The 23276-nt window shown below is 35.1% G+C and overlaps 2 protein-coding genes and 1 long non-coding RNA gene across 3 annotated transcripts in view; 1 reads left to right on the top strand and 2 right to left on the bottom strand.

The window, feature by feature from the left end:
- Positions 1 to 12865, bottom strand: part of LOC115219167 (kinesin-like protein KIF14) — a 61592-nt gene extending 48727 nt beyond the window's left edge. The window contains exons 1-5 of the mRNA XM_029789277.2: positions 11972 to 12865; positions 7552 to 7806; positions 6987 to 7074; positions 4266 to 4364; positions 613 to 696 (exon numbers count right to left, since the gene is read on the bottom strand). Of these exons, the coding sequence (XP_029645137.1) occupies positions 613 to 696; positions 4266 to 4364; positions 6987 to 7074; positions 7552 to 7806; positions 11972 to 12171 (726 nt within the window). The 5' untranslated portion in view covers positions 12172 to 12865. The remainder of the gene's footprint in view (positions 1 to 612; positions 697 to 4265; positions 4365 to 6986; positions 7075 to 7551; positions 7807 to 11971) is intronic.
- On the top strand, positions 2573 to 20837 carry LOC118767762. The gene is made up of 3 exons (XR_005003683.1): positions 2573 to 2670; positions 11038 to 11042; positions 20794 to 20837. It is a non-coding gene; the product is annotated as an uncharacterized LOC118767762 (long non-coding RNA).
- LOC115210836 (Golgi apparatus protein 1) overlaps positions 17474 to 23276 on the bottom strand; it is an 86110-nt gene continuing 80307 nt past the window's right edge. Inside the window, exon 25 of the mRNA XM_029779589.2 lies at positions 17474 to 19405. Within this exon, the coding sequence (XP_029635449.1) occupies positions 19238 to 19405 (168 nt within the window). The 3' untranslated portion in view covers positions 17474 to 19237. The remainder of the gene's footprint in view (positions 19406 to 23276) is intronic.

The raw sequence follows: 23276 nt of genomic DNA, 5'->3' as shown, positions 1-23276 counted from the left end.
CCAAGGGAAAAAAAATGTTATTCCATTAGCTAATATGCTTAATCTGTGTTGCCTCCTCAATGCTCTGTAGTCTCAGTTCATATCAATGCTTTCTTCTTCTTACCAAGGAAATACAGGTGCATTTTTATTTTTACTTGGTCGGGAGAAGGGAGCTGTGCCCATGGCCATTGCAGGCCCTCTAAGACTGGCAAGATCAATGTGGAGAAAAAAGGAAAGGTGGGAATACCAGGGATGTGACATTCTCTAGAGAAATAGCTAAGTGTAGTGGTTATCATGGAGACTGGAAGCAGGTGACGAAAGGAGGAGAGACAAGGGAGTTGAAAATGCCTTAGTGGAGTAGAAGCCACAGCTGCAGCAATAAAAAAAGCAAAGAGAGATGGCATGTCTGTAATCCAAAAGTTGGAGCATATCAATGAATAACTTTCTGTCAATTAGTCAGATGGCCTTTGTTTGGATGTTATCTAAGACATCTGAACATGTTGTAGTGCTGTTTCAGATGTGGGACCAGAACATGCTTTCCCACCCAACTTGATCAACCAACTGCTGCATAGATGATCATCCACAGAGCCTAATTCTTGAACAAAAATGTAGAAAAATAAATTACTGGCTTACCTGAATATCTTCAAAGGAATTAACTACAAATGTAGAAAGTCCTTCAATATAAGGGCCCAAAACAGGATGTTCACGAACTTTTAACTGAAATCAAAAAATTGTAAACATTATTAACATGTTTTTTTTTAAAAGCTAATCAAAATAAGAGCAGCATTGTCTATGACCATAGCAAGACTTCTGAGACTAATGAACTTGATGTGGTTGATGTTTAGCATGTATATCTGTAGGTCAATATTTAAAGATAAAAAAATGGACAGGTAGGGAATTCAAGAGGATTGCAGTTCTGAGGAGGAAGTATTAAGCTGAGTGTTAGTGCAGGGTCTGTAAGGTGAAATACAGCAAAAAGTGAAAGGTGGGTCAATTGAAATGACAAATAGATAGTTCAGAGGGATAGAGATAGATGTAACAATAGAAGAGAAAGGGAGAAGAAACATATTAGTGAAGTAGTGACTGAAACAGTAATGACTCATTAACAGTTAATTAAAGGGATTGTGTGTCCATGTATGCACACATGCATGCAAGTAGCAGTATGGTTCCATAGATGATAGGACTTTCTTGTAGGTCTTAGTCGAATTTTGTATGGAGTCAGTCAGGGATGAAGTTTAGGGAGGAGTATAAAGAACAAGTGAACATAGAGGAATAGTGGAAAAGATTTTGAACTGGAGTAACAGGAAGTTATTGTTGATATTCAGGTGATACAGAGAGAGATGAATAATAAGGAGAATGAATTCTACATATATGCAAACACCGTCTTTCATGGAAAATTTAAAGAGCATGGCTTAGACAGAAGAGATGGATTGTGTCTCAGAGAAGAATTATATCCATTATTTGCATGTTAGCAGATGGTGACTTCACATCAATCTAAAACCTACATACATTTGCATAGCAGAAAGAGAATTATCAAGTGGATTATCATCTTATTTGGTTTCTTGTGGTTTATAGTAGTAAGAGAGAATGAGCGACAGTAATGGTTAACCATTACTTCAATCAAGAAAAATGTCTAGTTCTATACAAATCAGGAGAGTGAACCTGGATCCTTATTTAACTGCACACTGCTGCACCTATTATCCTGTTTATCATCATTTCTTAAATAGTTAGTAGACTTAGTAAGATTGATGTCTACTGTTGTTATTAAGGCAGTGAGCTGGCAGAATTATTATCATGCTGGACAAAATGCTTAGTGGCATTTCTTCCAGCTCCTTACATTCTGAGTTCAAATTCTGCCAAGGGTGAGTTTGCTTTCCATCCTGTCAGTGTCAATAAAACAAGTATCAGTCAAGCATTAGAGTCAATGTAATTGACTTGCTGTCCTCCCATCACCACCCCTCAAAATTTCAGGCCTTGTATCTATTGTAGAAAGGATTATTACTACTATTAAGAGAACCATCCGAACGTGGCCGTAGCCAGCGCCGCCCCGACTGGCCTCGGTGCCGGTGGCACGTAAAAAGCACCATCCGATCGTGACCGTTGCCAGCTTCGTCTGTTCTCCGTGCCAGTGGCACGTAAAAAGCACCATCCGATCATGGCTGTTTGCCAGCTTCGACTGGCACGTAAAAAGCACCCACTACACTCACGGAGTGGTTGGCGTTAGGAAGGGCATCCAGCTGTAGTAACACTGCCAGATCAGACTGGGCCTGGTGCAGCCTTCTGGCTTCCCAGACCCCAGTTGAACCGTCCAACCCATGCCAGCATGGAAAGCAGACGTTAAACGATGATGATGATGATTATTATTATTTTTATTAATAGCAAGCTGACAGAATTGTTTCTGTGCTGGGCAAAATGCTTAGCAGCATTTCTTCTGACTAATTACATTCTGAGTTCAAATATGGCTGAGGTCAACTTTGCCTTTCATCCTTTCAAGGTTGATAAAATAAGTACCAGTTGAGCACTGGAATGGAAGCAATTGACTGACCCCCATTTCTAAAAAATAAAAATGGCACCAGGGTGCGTTTATGTGCCAATTGCAAAACACCGGTATCTGCCAAGACTGTGATTTTGCTCAGCTTGATGGGTCTTCTCAAGCATGACATAATGCCAAAGGTCTTGGTCATTGCCTCCGTAAGGCCCAACACTCGAAAAGAACTCAGCCACTTTGCTCTGTGAGGTCCAACACCTGAGCGAAACTTAGCCACTTTCCTTCTGTGAGGCCCAATGTTCAAAAGATGTTCTTTGTGTGCCACCAGCATGGGTGCACTTGGCTTGAAGGGTCCTCTTAAGCACAGCACAGTGCCAAAGGTCTCAGTCACCAGTCATTGCCTCTGTGAGGCTCAAAATTTGAAGATCATATTTCACCACCTCATCCCATGTTTTCCTGGGTCTACCTCAACCACAGGTCCCCTCCACAGTTAGAGATCCACACTTCTTTACACAGCTGTCCTCATCCATACACATGACTATACCAGTGCAGTCGTCTCTCCTGCACACCACATCTGATTCCTCTTATGTCTAACTTTTCTCTCAAGATGCTTACACTGTCATTGCACATCCAGCAAAGCATACTGGCTTCATTTCTTTCAAGCCTACGCATGTCCTCAACTGTCATAGCCCATGTTTTACTGCCATGCGGCATAGGTGTTTGCAAATAGGCATCAAACAATCTGCCTTTCACTTTAAGACTGAGGCTCTTTGTTACCAGCAGAGGTAGGAGCTCTCTGAACTTTGCCCAGCTTAATCTTATTCTCACAGCTATGTCTTGCAGCATCCACCTCCACTACTAACTTGGTCATCAAGGTAACGGAAGCTATCTACTACCTCTAGCTTGCCCCCACTGGCAGTTCATGGAGTCTATTTTCTGTGCATTTTCAGCATTTATTGTACCTGTGCACTTTCCATATACAAAAGTTAGTTTCTTTAACCTTCCTCTAATGTTGCTGCACCTTTTATGCGTCCAAAGCTTATACTGGGTGCATCTTATGGGAGTTTCTACCTACACCTTTTCTATAGATTGAGCAGGGCTATCTACCTAAAGGGATTTGTGATTCGTCTGCCTTCCTACTTACTATGACTTTGGTTTTTGCTAGGTTAACTCTAAGGTCGTTTGATTCCAGACCTTGTTTCCATACCTGGAACTTCTCTAGTTCAGGTAGTGATTCAGCTATAAGAGCAAGGTCATCAGCATAGAGGAGCTTCAAAGGAAAGCCTGTCTTGAATTCCTCTGTTATTACCTGGAGGGCTATGATGAACAAGAGGAGGCTGAGCACCAATCCTTGGTGAACCCTTAATTGTACCCTGAATTCTTCATTGTACTCATTGTTCACCCTCACCTTACTGGTAGTGTTCTTGTACAAGGCTTATATGGCTCTCACCAACCACTTGTCTATCTAGTTTCCGCAGATAAGGGATCGGGGGACTGTCAAAAACTTTCTCCAAGTCAACAGAAGCCAAGTACAGATGTTTATCTTTGGCTAGGTATTTCTCCTGCAGTTGCCTTACCAGAAATATAGCATCAGTGGTGCTTCTACCTGGCAAAAACAACAAACTGCATCTCATCTAGACTAATTCTCTCCCTAATTAGCTGGGCTATGACTCTCTCTGCAACTTTTATGCTGGGCTCTCCAAACCTTAAGTCTCCACATAATTTAATTAAACACAACATAATCATGTTAAAGAATTCAAAGAAAATCAAAGTAAAATGTTGTGCTTTCTAAACTTACAGAGATCTTTTTGTCTGCTTTGTCTTTCTTTGATGATAAAAGGTCATGTATCTTTTCATTATAGATTTCAAAGAAACTGATCTCCAGATTAGTTTTCACCTGGAATTAAAATAAAAGGTAAGTTTTATACTGTTTTACTTTGAAAGAATAAGAAACATGCAAAATTTTGAACTGAATGACAACAGTACAGTACATCAATGTACCATTGGTGGAAAAATATCAGTAAAAATATGGATAGTTTAACTTGATAATTGATAATGTAAAAGGTAAGAAAATGCTGCAACAAGACTTGACATGATATTGAGCTAAGAAAGTCTGCTCTCAACTAAAAAGACAAGAAAACAAATTACAGAAATGAGCCATGAAATATAAATAATTTATATTCTGAAACTATTAGAATGGAACACTCAAATGCCAGTATGAAAGTGTTACAACAGTCATAATGTGCAAAAGAGAAATTACTAAAATCTAAAACTAATGAACAAATAATAAATTTAGTTAGGAGATAAATTTGAATGCTTGTGCAAGAAACAGCTCAAACAGGTAGAATGTTCTAGAATATTCTATAATGAAAAGAAATAAAGGTGTAATACCTCATGTAATATACAGTTTATAGTCTTTTGTCTTTTACTTACTGCAGGCACTGGTCTGCTGGGGCACCACCTTGACGGGTTTTAGTTGAATGATCCATCTGAACATCGATCGCTGACACTTTCGGCCGATCTGTCCAGGTTAGGCGTCCCTACACTCACACACTATCCATGGTGTTGCTGTTCCCGCTGCCCCGCGCACGGTCGAACGCACCCATCCATATCTAAGAATTGGGTTTATTACAGGTACGACCTGGCTTCTCTGTCACGCTAGTGTAGATCAACCCTAGATCTTATTTTCTTAAGTTTGGTGCTTATATTCTTGGCCTTTTGTCAAACTGCTAAGTTATGCGGATTGTAAATAAACTATCACCAGTTGTCAAGAGGTGGGAGTAAGGACACAATACAAGCACGAAGACATGCAGACACACACACATATACATGATGGACTTCCACAGTTTTTGTCCACCAAATTCACTGACGAGGTATTCATTGGCCCAGGGCTATAGTACTTGCCCAAGGAGCCACATAGTGGGGCTGAACCAAAAATCACGGTTGCAAAGTGAGCTTCTTGACCACACAGTGATGAGAAAATTTTTTTTCGTGCTTGTAGATCCAGAAAAAGAACTCAATAAAAATCAGAGTATGAACTCATGAGAGTTACTTATACCATCTTTAATGACTAAGTATACAATTCAAGATTCAAATTAGTATTCAGTAATACAGGCTTTAACCTTTTCTTCTTCATTTTTGCCCCTAGTCTTAAAATAGAAGTTCTATCCAGAAAAATATTGATTCACACTTTAGAACATTAGAAATTTTGGAAATGTTAAGCTTTAAATGAGATGTAGAGATAAGCATAACCACGGCCAAGTTGCTGCAGTATGAATCTCTAAAGCCCGTCAACTCAATATTAAGCGGGAAGTATAATGTGTAATTCAATTACACTATATACACAGTTTCAGTTGATGCCAATATGAATAACAATGAGATTAAAAACTTTGGACACCGCTAATAAACAAATTAATACTAGATAACATTGTTGTTTAGATGGAAATGTTAGAAGCATAGTATTTCTGAAGGGTAAAATGGATGAAAGTTCTGTAAAATGTTAGGTGTTAAAACAAAGCAAGTCCAAGTAAAACTTCAAACAAAATAGCTCAAAATATTTAAGTTGATCCTGAAACATGAAATGACATAGAATTAACATTTGGAGGTATGTGCACACTGCACACCATTACAGAAAATATGCCATGTTCAGATGATGCATTTTACATGCTACTGGAATGGGAGCCAGTCAAAGGGCACTGGCCACAGCTGCAATTTTGATTTTACTTGACTCAACAGGACTTCTCAAGCATATCATATCACCCAATGCATCAATGGTACTCTTAAATGGGCCAGACATGCAACACTGGAATTGGCCATGGCTACGATCTCACTTTAGTTGCCGGGTTTTCTCAATCACAGCATATCTCCAATGGTCTCAGTCTCCTGTCATTGCCTCGGTGAGGCCCAATGTTCAGAGGTCATGCTTCACCACCTCATCCCTTGTCTTCCTGGTCTACCACTTCCACAGGTTTCTTCCACAGTTAAGGAGTAACACTTCCTCACACAACTGTCCTCATCCATACATAATACATGACCATACCAGTGCAGTTGTCTCTCTTGCATACCACATTTGATGCTTCTTATGTCCAGCTTTTGTCTCCAGGCACTTACACTCTATCGTGTATGAACACTGACATTACACATCCAGCAGATCATACTAGCTTCATTTCTTTCAAACCTACACATGTCCTCAGCAGTCATGGTCCATGTTTCACTGCTATGTAGCATGGCAGTTCGCACACATGCATCATACAGTCTACCTTTCATCCTGAGCGAGAAGCCCTTAGTTGCCAGCAGAGGTAGGATCTCCCTGAACTTTGCTCAGGCTATTCTTATTCTAGCCGCTACACTCTCAGAGCAACCACCCCCACTACAGACTTGGCCGCCTAGGTAGTGGAAGCTGTTAACTACTTCTAGTTTTTTCCCCTGGCATGTGATGGAATCTGTTTTCTGTACATCTTCAGTGTTTACTGTCCCTAATTTCTGAAAAATGAAGTAACCCTAAAGTAAAAACACACACCTTAATATTTTCAGTATCTTGACTTTTCAAGAAAAGTTCTCTGCTAAATCTTGGAATTATACCTTCTTCCTCAGTGTGACCCATCATACTAAACAAAAAAAAAATTTGGCACAGATTAAAATGTCTACACACAATACAAAATTATAAATAAATTAAACATAAATGAATCATAGAAAAAATTAAACTGAAAAGAAAAATGAAACAACTATGCTGCCAAAAGGAAAAAGGCATTGTTTCACTGTGACACATATTTCAAGAAATGTGAAGATATGAATAAGAAGTATCAACTGTATCAAGCACAGAAAATTACAATTAACAAGTGCAGTGAATCAGCTGGTAATTGCAACCATATTGCAGTTTTCTGGAGGCTCACCACTAGCTATGGATGTTGTTTATATGAATGCAATTAAATAAAGATATCTAAAATACATTAAACAATTGACAAGAGATAATTTCAATTTTAAATGGTAATAAATTCAGAATTTCATTATAACAAAAATACTACTTCAAATAGAAAATATCAATGATGATGGTGATGATGATGATGGCAGTGGAGAATACATACCTGAAACTTTTTCCACTCCCTGTCTGACCATAAGCAAATAAACTGATGTTATATCCTTGCAGAGCTTTCTTCAGTAATGGTGCAGCTAAAGATTCGTAAACTAGATGTTGATCAGCAAAATTACTATCTTCTTTATTAAATGACCAGAAAGAATAATCAAAGGAATAGTTGTGTGTGTGACCTGTTTCTGTCTTCACGGTGGTTTGTTTATCTTCCACTGACACAATACAGTGTATATCAGATTGGCTTTGTTCACTAAAACAAAAATAAAAATAGAAACAGAAGCAAATATTCTCCATCAGTTTTTATAAGGTTAGCACTCCATTAACTTAATGCTCCCATTTATGTCTGAGTAATAGTCAAAAATCAACAGTGATTACATGTGGACTCAAGACACAGAGGTCTGGTTGAAAATCCATTAAGCTTTAAGGAACATATTGTGATACTTACCAGAAGATAACATCTCATTATCACTATAAATGATTCTAATCATCAAAAACATCATAATCTCTAAAGTTATTTCTTCAGCAACAAATTACTATTAATAATGCAAATTGCCAAAATATAAACATTTTGACCATTTCAAAAACCACTACCAGATTGAAAGGTATACAATCCTGATTTTCGAGCTAGACTTTGAACTTAAAGGTGTAAAGTATATCATGAATTGCATGACATCGTTGCTTAGCTTACATAATATTCCTGACTGCTGAGTTGATCCCAAATCTGGTAAAACTACATCATATACATATATGATGTCAGCCAGGGTAAAGTTCAACTCCAGATATGAAAGGAGGTTGGTATGAATACATTATTGTTTATAAATTAAGGAAAGAAACAGCAGAACAAGACTTGCACTCCATTTCATCATCATCATTGTTTAACGTCAGTTCTCCATGCTAGCATGGGTTGGACGGTTCGACCGGGAATCTGGGAAGCCAGAAGGCTGCACCAGGCTCCAGTCTGATCTGGCAGTGTTTCTACAGCTGGATGCCCTTCCTAACGCCAATACCCTTCCTAATGCCAGGAGATGCCCTTCCTAACGCCTCTTTATTAAAAAATAATCGCTCATCATAGAATCATTCTTGTTCCTTGAAGTCAGCATGTGTTTCTCATCATTTTGATGAGTCTGGAACTATAGCCACACATAAAACCAAACACTATCTAGTATTTTCCACTAGACATGAGATAACCTTTGCTATTAGACAACATGACACAATACTGCCATTATTCGAGTAACTAACAAAAGCTAATTGCATCCCATCCCAGTTTAAGCCAAGCAATTCAACAATAATGACAATCAGATATACTTGTGCTTTCATTTTGAAGCCCTGAAACAAATTCTGAATTAATCATTGATCCATTATTGGTTTCCTTTTGTAGAATTAGGAAACAGTATTTCAATTTCAAGTAGTACCATTTAAAATTATATTTATCAGAATATTTCTCCTTCGTAACAACATGTTAGAATGTCCTAATGAAGAAGTAACAACAAATGTAATAATCTAAGATGCTAACGAAAATGAAAATTCCCTCTCAGATATCTGCTAGAAATGGCACCCAAACCTCCTTCAGATCACATTCTACCATCTTCATGAAGGAAGGACACATTAGATCATGTGATCTTTAATGCCTCATAAAAGACAGGCTGGTTGTAGCTGAGGTGCTCTTAAACGTGTTTGTTCACTCACTGTTGACCTGAGAAACAATAATTAGTAATTCCTTCATCTCCACAGTCTCAAATGAACCACCATGCTTGTTAGGCAATGATGAGCAACCGACCTTACTACTACTACTACGACGACTACAATGGGCGCTTGTCAGACAAGTCAGTCAAGAATTGTTCATCAACCTAATGGTACAAGAAGCAGGGGTGGCAACAAAACAACATGTAACTCTTGAAATGTGTGAAAAAGAACCTCTACATGGTTTTTGGGCCTGCTACAAAAAGCAATACATGTTGCTGTCTTAAAAAACAGAGATCTGTATAATGTAGTTCTAGATATTCTGTAGGAATAAAAGTTTGGTCCAGCATAGAATGTCTTTGATCATATATGTCTATTCGATCAAAGCTGAACCAGGACAATAAAGCAGTAAGAAGATTTATTTTGGAGTTAACTGACAGTTTACATGTCGGGTGTTGTTTTTGTTTTACAAAAGGGGCATGACCCAAATCTTGTTTCTGGTATTTACAGCTGACTGATATCAAGATTTCCTCATCTAGACTAAAGAGATTTAGGAGGTGGTTTTCAAGCAGACGATTATTTGGATACATTGGTGGCTTATTTTTTAAAGCAAGAAAAGTATGAATTACATAATTTTCTCCTTCACTAAGTTTGTGTAATACATAATTTTTTTTTTTCCTTCGAAAAGTTGGAGAAATATCCTAAGTATAATGTAAGTAATGTCAAAAAAAAAAAAGAAAGCAAAGCATATGAGAGAGGAAACCAGGCGTGGAGATGACGAACAGAGTCAGCAATGCTAGATTTAAAAGCCTCATTTTTCCCAATGGCACAAAATCGGTAATCTTGTGGGAGGGGACGATTGATTTCCTATTTCTTGGATTAGTGGAATTTGAATACAAAATATTTAGCGATGTATACAAAATATTTATTATACCTAAATATTACGATGCGTTTAATCCGACACTGTATCGATTAAGCCAAGTCACCCCTTTAAAATAATAATGATGGTAATAGTTATCTATTTGCTACGAAGGTCAAGGATGACAGATACAAAGTAGGGGAGGGATTACATAAAATCGAATGAATAAAGAAAAAGGAAATATAAAGGTAATTTTTCAGAGTAACACCCACACAATTTTCACTAAGAAAAAAAAATCGAAATTTTTGCGTGGAATGAAGTACCCTGACTTCCTAATATGCTGCAAATCCCTTATTTTGGTTCGGGAGAGAGGGGGTGGGGCATTCGGCCCCCACGCCGGTCCCAGATTCATTGGATTTTTTTTTTTTCGTTGAATGAATTCCTAATATGCTACAAAACCCTTTTGGGGGTCCGAAAAACGGAGTGTGATGAGGTGGAAGCCTCGGAAATTTCATTCACTCCTACCCCCATTGATCTTTTCAACAGCACGATTTTCACTAAAGAAAAAAAAATTCAATGAATCCGGGACGGGGGGTGGGTGAAATTTCCGAGGCTTCCACCTCACCCCCATTCCGTTTTACGGACCCCAATAAGGGTTTTGTAGCATATTAGAATGTCACAGGAATTCATTCAACGAAAAAAAGAAAAAATTTCCAATAAATCCGAGACCTAGGGGAAGGGCCCTTCGCCTCCCCTTTTTCCGAACCAAAATAAGGGATTTGCAACATATAAGGAGGTCAGGGTACTTGATTCCATGCAAAAAATCCGATTTTCTTTTTCTTCGTGAAAATTGTGTGGGTGTTACACTGAATAATTACCTTCTTTCGATACCATATCGAAAGAATGCCAATGTAAATATTGAAAAGTTCTTCATCTTTAAAGATGAAGTTAATTGTATGAATAAAAATAAATTGCGGGTAACAGAAACTACTCAAAGCACCGAGCCAGTCAATCAGACGAAACTGTGTCAATTTGTTTCGAAGTTTTTCAAAACAGTTTTTATATAACCGATTCAGTCTGACTGGGCTTTTCGGTCAAAATGAAAGAACTTAAGTATTAAAAAAAATACTCTAACACAATAATTTGTGGTTATTATTCAAAAATATACATTAATTATTGAAGTGTTTTTCTTCACAATTTCTTTTCACTTAGAGGTTCTTTTGTTTGTCATTCATCCTTGCGTTTCTCGGGGTAAATACAATAGAAGTTGACTAAATTTCAAATACATACCATGGACTCAGTTATATATATAGGTACTGCGATACAAGTACCATATATATATATATATATTTATATTCAGTAACTATTGGCATAAATATACCCTGAATTGAGTTATCTGTTTAAAAATAAGCTAATAAAAATATCACTTCCATAAAAAAATTATCGCCAGTTCCGAAGTTTGTTTCATAAACCTCAAAACCGGCAATAAATACATATTTCCCAGTCATTATCTATTTTCCTCTAATATATCATTAGTTGTATTTGACTTTTACCTCAAAACCGTAAATGAAATTTAATTTAAATCAGAAATTATGCCAATAAAATCTCAAGTCGATTTACGCACATATTCCATGATTTAATGGTTCAAAGAAAATAATATAGGAAAGGAATGCCTAGAGGACTCACATAGACACAAGGGCAGGGGGGAAAATAATACAAATTACTCCACTTCCGTACTTAATATATGTCGAAATTAATTCATAAATTTGTTGAATATACAGACAATAGACATACGTTGCTTTTATTAAATTGCAGTTTCTTCTTTACACTTAAAACAGGAATTGTCATAATTAACATGATATATTAGTATACTTACTAATTATTGAAAGGTCTTACTCGTACAGCAACAGTTAAACTGCTTTGGTCCCCATCACGAAAAGTTCCTGGTGTCAAAGAAGTTTTCCCAATAGTTTGTGGGAGATGAATTGCTGAATAACAATCGGGTGTTCCCGAAGGTTTGTCAACTGTATGCCGTCGCATACCAGATTTCTCAGTAAATATAACATCATTATCCATTGTATTTTCTCGCGAATGACTCTCGCAGTATTTCAGTCGTATTTTCTTTATTCCCACCTGGTTATAATCCCCATTATTATGCCAACCGAATATATCAATGAAATATGACAACACCAACGTTATGCAATGTCAATTTGTATATGGCGGTGTTATTTAGAAGTAGCCAATCAGAAAACGTTACTTTCGTACGCGGGAAGTATACAACTGTCACGGTACAGATTGTAATTAAACTGGTTATTGTAATAATTGATTTAGTAAATATTTTAAAATATCAACCTATTTTCCGATAATTAGAGTGCAGGGTAATTATCCCAATGATTAAAAAGTACATTTTTAATAAAGAAGTTAACAGCAATTTAATTCTAAAAATGATCTATGTGTGTAGGTGACCGTTAACTTTTCTACGAGATAAAAGTGGAATTATCAGATAAGTTTCGTATGAAAACTACTTTTAGCTTTTCTTTTAATGCCTATACATGGAGTTATCTTTTATTCGTTATTTCAAATCGTTTTCTTCAATAATACAAAATTTATCTTTAATAGTTTGTATGCTTACTCGCCAACCAATGAAATAATAATTCCTTCAAACTGCAAACCAGAAAGCAATATTAAAAAAAAAGTACTGCATCTCACTCCACTTCTAGCTTTAAAGCCTATTTGATATGATACTATATGAATGGAAACGAAATTTGCTTAGAGGATGCAAACCCAGTTTTTCAGGAGTATGTTCAAAGCATTTGTATTGTTCACCAAAACTTTTGGTGGACTTACACCTGCTGTTCCTGAAAAAGGTGAACTTGCACCTGCTGTTCCTGAGCCTATGATACTCAGGACAGGTACTGGGTATGCAAAAAAAAAAAGTGGCATAGTGACAAAGAATCAAAACCTCAAATAGGATATATTTATGAGTGATTAGAAGTAGGTGCTGTCTAGAAAAGAAAAAATAACTGCTCAGATGTACTCCTAGAAATAGTTGGTCATTTCTGTTAGCTCAATAGTGCTGGAGGTGGCTGCAGTGAAAATATAATAATTACAAGGAGGAAATAATGAAAGAAATCTAGGGAAACATTACTTCTGCTTTGTCAAAAATGACTGTACTTAACATGTATAAGAAGTATGATTCTGCATAATGATGATAAGCATTTAGTCTTAGCTCAGTCCCATTCATAAGCATCAAACAATGCAACATAGATGTAAGATGTTCATTATCTTCACTTGTAGGGTTTGGAACAGAACATGAACTATACATGAAACTTTTAGGAGGAAATTGCTGGGGATATTTCCACCAAAACACAAGTTTATTAATGATGTATGAACTCAATGAGGCACAATTATGTAAAATATAACAGCTGTAAAAATTGCTAGTCTCATGACTAACAGAAGATCCTATGGGAAAATATCAAATCTAAATTATAGATCATAGTAATTATGCCAAACCTTAATGAATCCAACAAATTCAAATCTACTTCTGAAGACAAAACTTGATTTTCCTGTACCATTGTCTCACACACTCTTATCTAAGTTTTCCCAAATATATACAGGGCACTCACTATTTTCTGTTTTGATTTTCCAATGTTTTTTATAAAAATAAAATTCACATGACAAATAGAAAAAAAATTATTTACTTGTTTCAGTCACTGCATTGTGGCCATGCTGAGGCACTGCCTTGATGGGGTTTTTTCTTTTAGTCAAACAAATTGATCCCAATGTTTATTTTTTTTTTAAAGTCTAGTACTTATTTTATTGGTTTGTTTTTACTGAACCACTAATTTATGGGAACATAACATATGTTAACCAGTTGTCAAGCAGTGGTGGCAACATACAAACATACACACACACACTGTTACACTGAGTAACAGATTAAGTAGCATCTGCAATAAACTTATAGTTTCCATCCACCAGATTTCACTTGTAAGGACTTGGTTGGCCTGAGGCTTTGTAAAAAACATTTGACAAAGTGTTGAGCAGTGGAACTGAACTTGAAATCTTGTAATTGCAATGGAAACTTCTTTATTACAAAACAAATTCATGAAGGTTAGTGATGAATTGAGTATAATCTTTTTGATGAGCACCATCAATTTTATCGCACAGATGAGAAAATGGCTGAGCACTAAAGATATCAGTTTAGTATGTTTAGGTGAAGAAATATTGTGCTGACAGTGAAAAGTACATGTGGTGGGGGGAACACTTAGAAAAGAGGGGTGAGGGCAGATCTGAGAGTGATGAGCCCCATGGACAAGATGTTACGAGGAATGCTATCCAACCTATGCCAAAGAAAAGGGTTACGGCAAAACTGATGATGCCAAAGGTGACATGAGAAGATGCTGTGAGATATTTCATGATTTAAATGTTTAAAAAAAACTCTAAGCAATGCAGGTGAAGAGTTAGGTAAGATATGTAAGGTGATGCCAAGAAATAAAAACAAAGACTAGATATTGCATTACCTTACATGGGTTGTTTAATGCTCTATAATATTTTGGGAAAGATTCCCCTTGTCAAATATAAGATAGAAAATAATCCAAGAGTTCAGAGAAAAAGTATTATTGGCAGGGCATCTTCCAGACCAATCAATAGAAAATAAAATGACAGTGAACATAGTGTCAAACTTTTAGTTGATGAGTTAGGAAACTGTATCTTGTCACTGGTGTAAAACTCTACATTTTGCTACATAGTCAATAGTTTCTGCTTGACAAACCATTAAAAGTACACAAGTGGAAATTAAAAAGTGTTGAATTCTCTCATGATTTTCTTGGGAGTTCCTTTATAAGATTAATATCATCTTTAAAAACTTGATAAGAATAGACATCATATCTTAAAGAAATATATTTCAGCGAATGTGCATTAAATGGAATGAGATTATAAATTACACCATTCCACAAATTAATAGGATAGTAGTAAGTAGCTTGGTGTTTTGCTAAGCTGAATTAGGCCTCAAACTTTCGACTTTGGAGTCACCATTTAAGGCAAATTCTCGTGAACATTTTATATTCTTCAAAATAAAACTATCCAGCAATCTGGTTTTCTATTTAGAACAAAGAATTTTCAACCTTGAGTTGCTAGTGACTTTCTATCATGTTTAAATGTGTCCAATTCTGATGCATCTTGGATTTACAGGCACAAAGTAATGTTTAATTTGATAACAGATAATTCCTACAGGAATCTTCCAATCTCTGGTCACTGCTTGCTGTCTTTTCTACTAGCTTTGTTTATCACTAATAGATTAAACTTACCAGTAGTACATTGCTTGAGTGGACTTAATTTGTTGCTCAGTTTATCATCATCATCACCACTCCTTGGCTGCCATTAGCAGAGTTCATCCAATCATAAGTCATCATCATCATCATCATTTAACGTCTGCTTTCCATGCTGGCATGAGTTGGAAGGTTTGACTGAGGGTTGGCAAGCCAGAAGGCTACACCGGGCTCCAATCTGATCTGGCTAAGTTTCTACTGTTGGATGCCCTTCCTAACACCAACCACTCCAAGAGTGTAGTGGGTGCTTTTTATGTGCCACCAGCATGAGGGCCAGTCAGGTGGTACTGGTATTGACCACGCTCAAATGGTGCTTTTTATGTGCTACCGGCACAGGACTACCAGCCTTAGAGGCATTATAAAAAGATTGTGGGTACTATTATTCATTTACAAAACATATTTTGTCAATTTACCTGTCATCTTGCCAATTACTAACTATACTATTTCATTCCATAAACTATGAAACTGTACATAACATTCTCCCAATGTTCTAATAAAAGTAAACTTTAAATGTATAATTCTGTATTACTTAAAAAAAAAACATCATACATTCCCTTTCTGATCTGATCTAAGGTTTTTACCATATGTATGAAGAAAGGAATAATTCTTTGCATATTCAAAATACACATTGCACTACTGATTAAAATTCAAGAGTACTTAAACTTTACTTTATTAACATTAACAAAAGCAATAACATCTCCAAATCACAAGGTAACAAAGGAAGCCTCTACATGATTCAACCTGCTAGAAATACCACCCAAATCTAAATATCACACATTTTTCTCCTCACCCATATTTCATAATATACTTCTAGATACCCCTAAAAAGACAGGATTGTCAGTCACAGTCATAATTTTCATAAATTTGCTCAATCAGGGTTGACTTAGAGTCCAACATCGCAAGTGACATTGAAGAACAGAGGCTACAGTTAATGCTGGATAAGCATCTTAGTGTTACATATAAGCTGATAAACTCAATTTGATAGAAATAATCACTGTCACACTAGCCATTTTCTTTTTTTCAAGCTCTTCTTTCTCTTTTTGAAGCCATGAATTGACAATATATCATAAATATGACTGTTTTTAATCAGAATTAGTATAAGAAATCTGCATAATATGAAAAATTACAAATACTATACTGGAGTACAACTTCAGTTATTTTAACTATTTTCTCAAGATGGAATGACATTTCCTGAAGCTCATAAGTTGAATTTAAGTATAAAATAAACAAAATATTGATCAAATTATGTTTAACTTATTTTCTAGTTTCCTTAAGAATACCTTTATTGTCAGTGTTTTAACATAGGATCATATTTCATGCAATTTAGTGTTTGGAGAAATATTTTTGTCAATAATATTTATCTAAGACTAAAGTTCTTTAGGTAGACAGTAGAATGAAAAATACAAGATTGTTCAATAGGGAAAAAAATTAGATTTGCACAGACACAAGAATGCTTTAATGAATGGTTCTTGTAGGCTATTCTTCTCAAAATGTTTCTTTGGAAAAGAAATACATTAACTTTCTGTTGAAACACACTACCTTTGTTATTCTTTTGAAAATAATGAAGAAGTTAGTAAGATAACTAAGTCATTATTATGATAGTGTTTGGAACATAAATCAACATGAAATTTTTTGGTAGGTACAATTTAGATCACTGTAAAAGCTTGTATCACAGAACCAGGGCAATTGGTATCAGAGGGGTCAAGATGAGTTGTTCATAAAAAGATATCTACAATATTTCAGCCAGAGGTCAAATTGATTGAAATATAGTGTAGATGTAAATATTACAAAAAAATTATAACCAAGAACATATATAGGTAAATTCATTAGTAATCTTTGGGTACCAGATGTATTTGCAGTTTAAAACATTTTAGTTGTCTCAAATAGTAAGTGAATCTTATGTTTATTTGTGAGTGCTTTATAGAATATTTTAACCAACTATATTTGAAAATATAATAATAATAATAATAATAATAATAATAATAACAACAACACTTGCATTTTGAAACATATTATAAACAATTAATGCTAATTGTGAATTCTGAAGAAAATAAAACTGAAAAGACATTTTATTTCATTGGAAGGAAAATAGTTTTATTTAAGAAATGAAGATGATAATTCTTTTGGGTTACAAAACATGAAAATGTTCAGAGTAATTTCCAAGCTGATTAAGATAATCTTATGTTGAATCAAATCTAATGATCAGTAAAATACGCCTTTGGTATTTTTCTTTGCTTTCTATTAATTTTACAACTCTCCACCAACCAACATAAACTTGTGAAAAATAGAGAACAGAACAGATAATTCTAGTTCTAAGATTTAAATTGTTTTAAGAAAAAATTTAAAACAAAATTTTATCTGAATAAGTAAACAAATATTTTAATGAATAAGTCCTTGAAAAATATCCAACTATGTAGACAGTTACATAATCATAAGTTCAATACACTAAATTTTAAAAAAAATTTTTTTAATTACTTTTTATTTTAGTTTATATAAAATTATTATATTATAATTTAACAATACTAAACAGTTAAAATGCTAGGTAATCTTTTACAAATATCATACAGGGTTTGAGATTTATAGTGAAAACAAAATCATAAAATATTACTGGCTATTCAACATTTTTAGTTTTTAATTTTAGCTTTAATAATAAATTTATTTTGAGACTAGTCTGAGGCTGTAAAATACTGTATTTCTTATATTTGCTTGTAAAGAACAAAGACTGTAAATCAAATATATGAATGTTTCATTTGTGGAAAATATGAGATAATTTTTTTCCAAGACCACATTATCACAGTTAATGTTTTATTGATTAAATTCTGCTCTAAAACAAATGGGGCTTGGCTTTCAGAACAAATATTAATCAAATGTTCCACAATGTTGAAACACATAAATGCAATAATTGAAAAGTTTAATGATGTGTTAATGTTTTAGTAATTGCTTTGCTTTTTTATATAATATTCTAACATTTTCTTAATTTTGATGTGGCGATTTGTGTCTATAATCAGAAATAAATCCACATCAAGATATATACAAGGAACTTGCCGAATATACTTAAATTATACCATCTATTTTAATCTAAATGAGTAAATAATGTAGGAAGATTTAAATGAAACCTTTTATTTATTTTAGCTTAATAGGGAGAGATGTAAAGAGATTTTAATATATTTGTAAAGTTTGTATGAATGTTTCTAATAATAGTTGACATCCAAATATGCAATCACAATAACTTTGAGTGTCGAGAGTTTAAAAAAAATTATTCAAAATTTAATATCATAAATTTACACAATCTTATTTGAATATTTAAAACTTATTTTGCTTCGTAATATTTCATTGAAATATTTTTAAAACATAATTTTAGTCAACATATTGGAAATTTTATGTATCTGATTGGGGAACTTTTACTTTTTGAAAGCAAGACTGAATATTTACAAACTTTTCAGGAATATAATAATAATAATAATAAAAAAAAATAATAATTAAGGAACACAATTAGTAATTGTGTAAGCATGTGTATGTGTGTTTGTGTGTCTTCCCAGAAATATTTAAAAGAAAGAACACAAAAAAAAAATTTTACATAATGAAAATAGCTACATATAAAACTCAAGAAGACATTTTACATTGAATTTATGTTAACCATTCACACATTTCTTTCAAAATTCATGTTATAAATTAAATTTAACAACAGAGACAAATAATATGACACAAACAAGGTAAAACATTTTGCAGCAGCACAGCTATGTTTGTTCTCATTAAAGAAAAACAAAACAAAACAAAACAGAAAAAAAAAAACTAATTATTTACATAATACTGTTCTATTTATTTTTTAGTTCAGCTCGTTGACGTTTTGTTACTCTACCACAAGTAAGACCAGCAATAAAAATAAATCCAATGAGTGTGATAATAACTCCAAGAAAGTAATATTTAGCTGGGGAACTATGCATTTCAGCAACTATATCTTTAAAACTTTCAGGAGGAGCAACCTGCAATTAAAAAGAGAAAAAAGGTAATTAAAAGTGAGATACAATCCCAAGTTCATTTTTGTTTGCTTTTCTATGCTAGCATGCATTAGATGGATATATTATTGAAGCATTATTTTATTATTTTCACAATTGGACGCCCTTTCTGTGGCAAACTCTTAATTGTTTTTCAAGTAAGGTATCTTTTATTTCACGTCTTCAAAGGCATAAAAGTGGCAGGTGATTTGACAGAGGACATGGCAAGAAAGTTATTGCTTGTAGCTGTCATCTTTGGAGAAGTGTAAAGGTAAACAAACACGGAGATACAAACATGCATGAGCATGCATGCACACACACAAAGATACTTAAAATTTCTGTTGGGTCAGAATTATAGAATGAGACACTTGCTCAAGGTGTCATGAAGTGGGATTGAACCCAAAACCACATGGTTGGGAATCAAACTTCTGCAAGTGTAAAGATTTTCTTCATTGTATTCCATTTTTTATTTAACATTAGAATCTCTAAATTAACTAGGATTAATTGAGTAATCTTAGAGGTCAAGAAACAGCTTCCAACATCCAGCCTAGGAAATCTGTTTATTTGATATCAACACGAGCATAAGACAGTTGGCACGCAAAAGCACACATGCTGTGCCATGCCACGTGAAAGCACCCAGTATACTCTGTAAAGTGGCTGACATTAGGAAGGGCACCCGGCCATAGAAACCATATCAAAACAGACAAATGGAGCACAGGCAGCTCTCCAGCTGGCCAACACCTGTGAAACCAGTCAACCCATGGCAGCATGGAGAATAGATATTAAAAGAGGATGATATTAAAAGCATAAAATTTGCAATGGCATAAATAAAAGATAACTAAAAAATCAATGAATAATTATAGTAATTAAGTAGGCATGGGTCTATGGTTGAGAAGCTTGTTACCGAACAACATGGTCTTGGATTCAGTTTCACTGTGTGGCACCTTGGAAAAGTGTTTTCTATCTTAGCCCTACGTTGACCAAAGACTTGTGAGTGGATTTGGCATAGGGAAAGGAAAGAAACCTGTCAGTTGTGTGTGTGTCCTCTTGCTACACATCATGTGACGGTTATGTATGAGTATAATCATCATTTAATGTCCGTTGTCCAAACTGGCATGGGTTGGATGGTTTGACCAGGGTTGGTAAGCTGGAAGGCTGCACCAGACTCCAGTTTGATTTGGCATGGTTTTCCATGGCAGGATGCCCTTCTTAATGCCAACCGCTCTGAGAGTATAATGGGTGCTTTTAAGTGCCACTGGCATGGATGCCATTTGCGTGACACTGGTATCTGCCACAACTGTGACTTTGTTCGGCTTGATGGGTTTTCTTCTCAAGCACGATATAATGTCAAAGGTCTCGGTCATTGCCTCTGTGAGGCCCAAAACTCAAAAGGAACTCAGCCACTTTACTTCCATGAGGCACAACACTCGAAAGGATCTCAGCCACTTTGCTTCCATGAGGCTCAAGTGGTTGATAAACAAGAAGAAACATCATAAAGTTGAGAGGACCCTTACTCTTGTTTTACAGAGTACACGACAATCTCTGTGCTGGTGTCATAAAAAATGCATCCAATATACCCTGTAAATTGATTGGTGTTAAGAAGGGTATCCAGCCATAGAAACCATGCCAGAATATCAAAAAACAAGTGAGGCATGGTCCCCCAACCATGCCTAGGAGAGGAATAACTCTGAAGAAGAACAGGGTTGGACTATAACAACCTACCCAACCCATGCCAGAATGGAAAGCAGAAAAGAAAATGACACTGATGATGTCTAAATGGAATAAATTTAAAGAAATAATGAGAAAGGGTATAACCTCTGTACAGAATGTAGTACAATGCACATAAAGTATAAGAAAAGTAAATGAATAACATAAGTCAAAAGGGAGTTATTGGCTGTAAATAGGGAAAGAGATACAAATGGGTTAAAAAAACAATGATGATGATGACAAAATTTGAATCATTTATAGAATACTAGCATTATGACCCATCGTTGCCGGGTCATAGTGCTAGTGCATGTATATATGTGTATATATATATATATAAAATAAATATAAGAGAGTGGTCACTATATGGCTCACTCTAGCACCAGTTAATCCAATAGGTTTCAACCACAAAAATACATGTTTCCCATGAAAGTCAGTACGATTGTTAGCTCACACGGACAGGGCAAATAAAAAATAACAAAAATACAGATTATTTTGGGACAATTGTTTCGCTATTAATGAATTAAATGTAATTTTACTTATATATATAAATATATATATATGTGTACATATTACATGTATATCTATATATATATACATCTACACATAAAATACAAAATACAAAGTTATATCTTGATATCGCTAGTGATAACAATACTCAAAATATATAACAGACTGGAAGTCTCTTGCAATTTCGATCAACTGTATCTTGTCCTCCCTCTTGTATAGAAGTGTGGCTACAATCCAGCCTACCTCTACTTCTGGAGGGACATTTTAAAATTTTTTTATCTGGGACGTCCTACGTCTCAGATATAAAGGTAAAAATAAAATATTTCCACTTTGCAAGGTTCGAGTTGAGTACTCCCTTGTATGCTCCGTTGACTCGAACCTTGCTTCTATTGTGGCGAATTAACCGCCTCTGGTTAGATATCTTTCATAGTCACACCAAGACACTTTTCGATGGTGCTTTCATCCAGGTGTTCAAATCTATTTTTTTCTCTACATTGTATACTTTATAGACAATAGTCTTTTCTTTAATTCAATTTTTTATTTTGTTTGGTGGTGTTATCCTAGATTCACCGTCTTTGTCGGTGATCAATCCGAAATAGGTTTGTATTTCTTCCATTTTAATTTTAATGAGTTCGCGCCCGCTGACGGCTGCAGCGAAATTCATTTTTGGACTTTCTTCTATCGAAGGCATTTTAACCATGTAAACGGTGAAAATATTGTCAATTTCCCCAAACAGGGACACAATTCAATTTTTAAACAGTAACCAAAGCTCCTTCTCCCAAAGGAGGAAGGTTACAGCAGTACTCAATAGAAGCGGCTGTTTGAGAAAACAGACATTACATACAGCCAAACTTCATATAGATACTTAATGCTAGCTAATTAGCAGATAATCTAATGTAAAAGCTGTGGTAAACTGTATTTGCACACCTCCATCTGGACTATTTCTGCACACTAATTTTATTTTTAATTTATTCCCATTCGTGTGAAACCACTTATTCAAGTTCAAGTCATTGATGCAATTTTATACCAATTGCTATTTTTACTTTTGTTATGTTACGATTATATTATACTCAGCGACGTGCAACCAAAAGAATACCCTCCATCAGGCATTTGCCATATCCTGAACGCCTTACTTCTCTGGGCATGGACACATTGAAACTCCGACGTCTGGCAGCTGACTTGGCAGACACCCATAAAATTATCAACCATCGCACAAACAATAACTCTGAGCACCTCTTCAAACTCCACCCATCTAACACCCGTGGACATATTTACAAAGAAAGAAAACAGCACAGCTCCCATGACTTCAGTAAACATTTTTTCACGCTGAGAGTTGCTGAAGCGTGGAACAAACTGCCGGCATCGGTTGTTAGTTGTCAGAGCACTGCATCCTTCAAGACTTCCATGCTTCCTGAGATTCGCCAACACTACACTTGATTTTCTCCCCTCCATACATACACAAGCATGTTCACTTTCCAGACATTTCTACATTACTGCATGTACTTTATATGCACTTTCTGACAAGTTGTGGTGCACCTGAGCACTGTATACAATAATTTCATTATTATTATTATTATTATTATTATTTAATTATTACTTACTACATATAATTCAATTGTTATTATTATCTCTAATTTTTATTGTT

This window comes from Octopus sinensis, linkage group LG1, assembly GCF_006345805.1.
Source record: "Octopus sinensis linkage group LG1, ASM634580v1, whole genome shotgun sequence".
Taxonomy (NCBI): domain Eukaryota; kingdom Metazoa; phylum Mollusca; class Cephalopoda; order Octopoda; family Octopodidae; genus Octopus; species Octopus sinensis.
The sequence above is the reverse complement of the archived record's forward strand: the minus strand, read 5'-3'. Positions and strand labels throughout refer to the sequence as shown.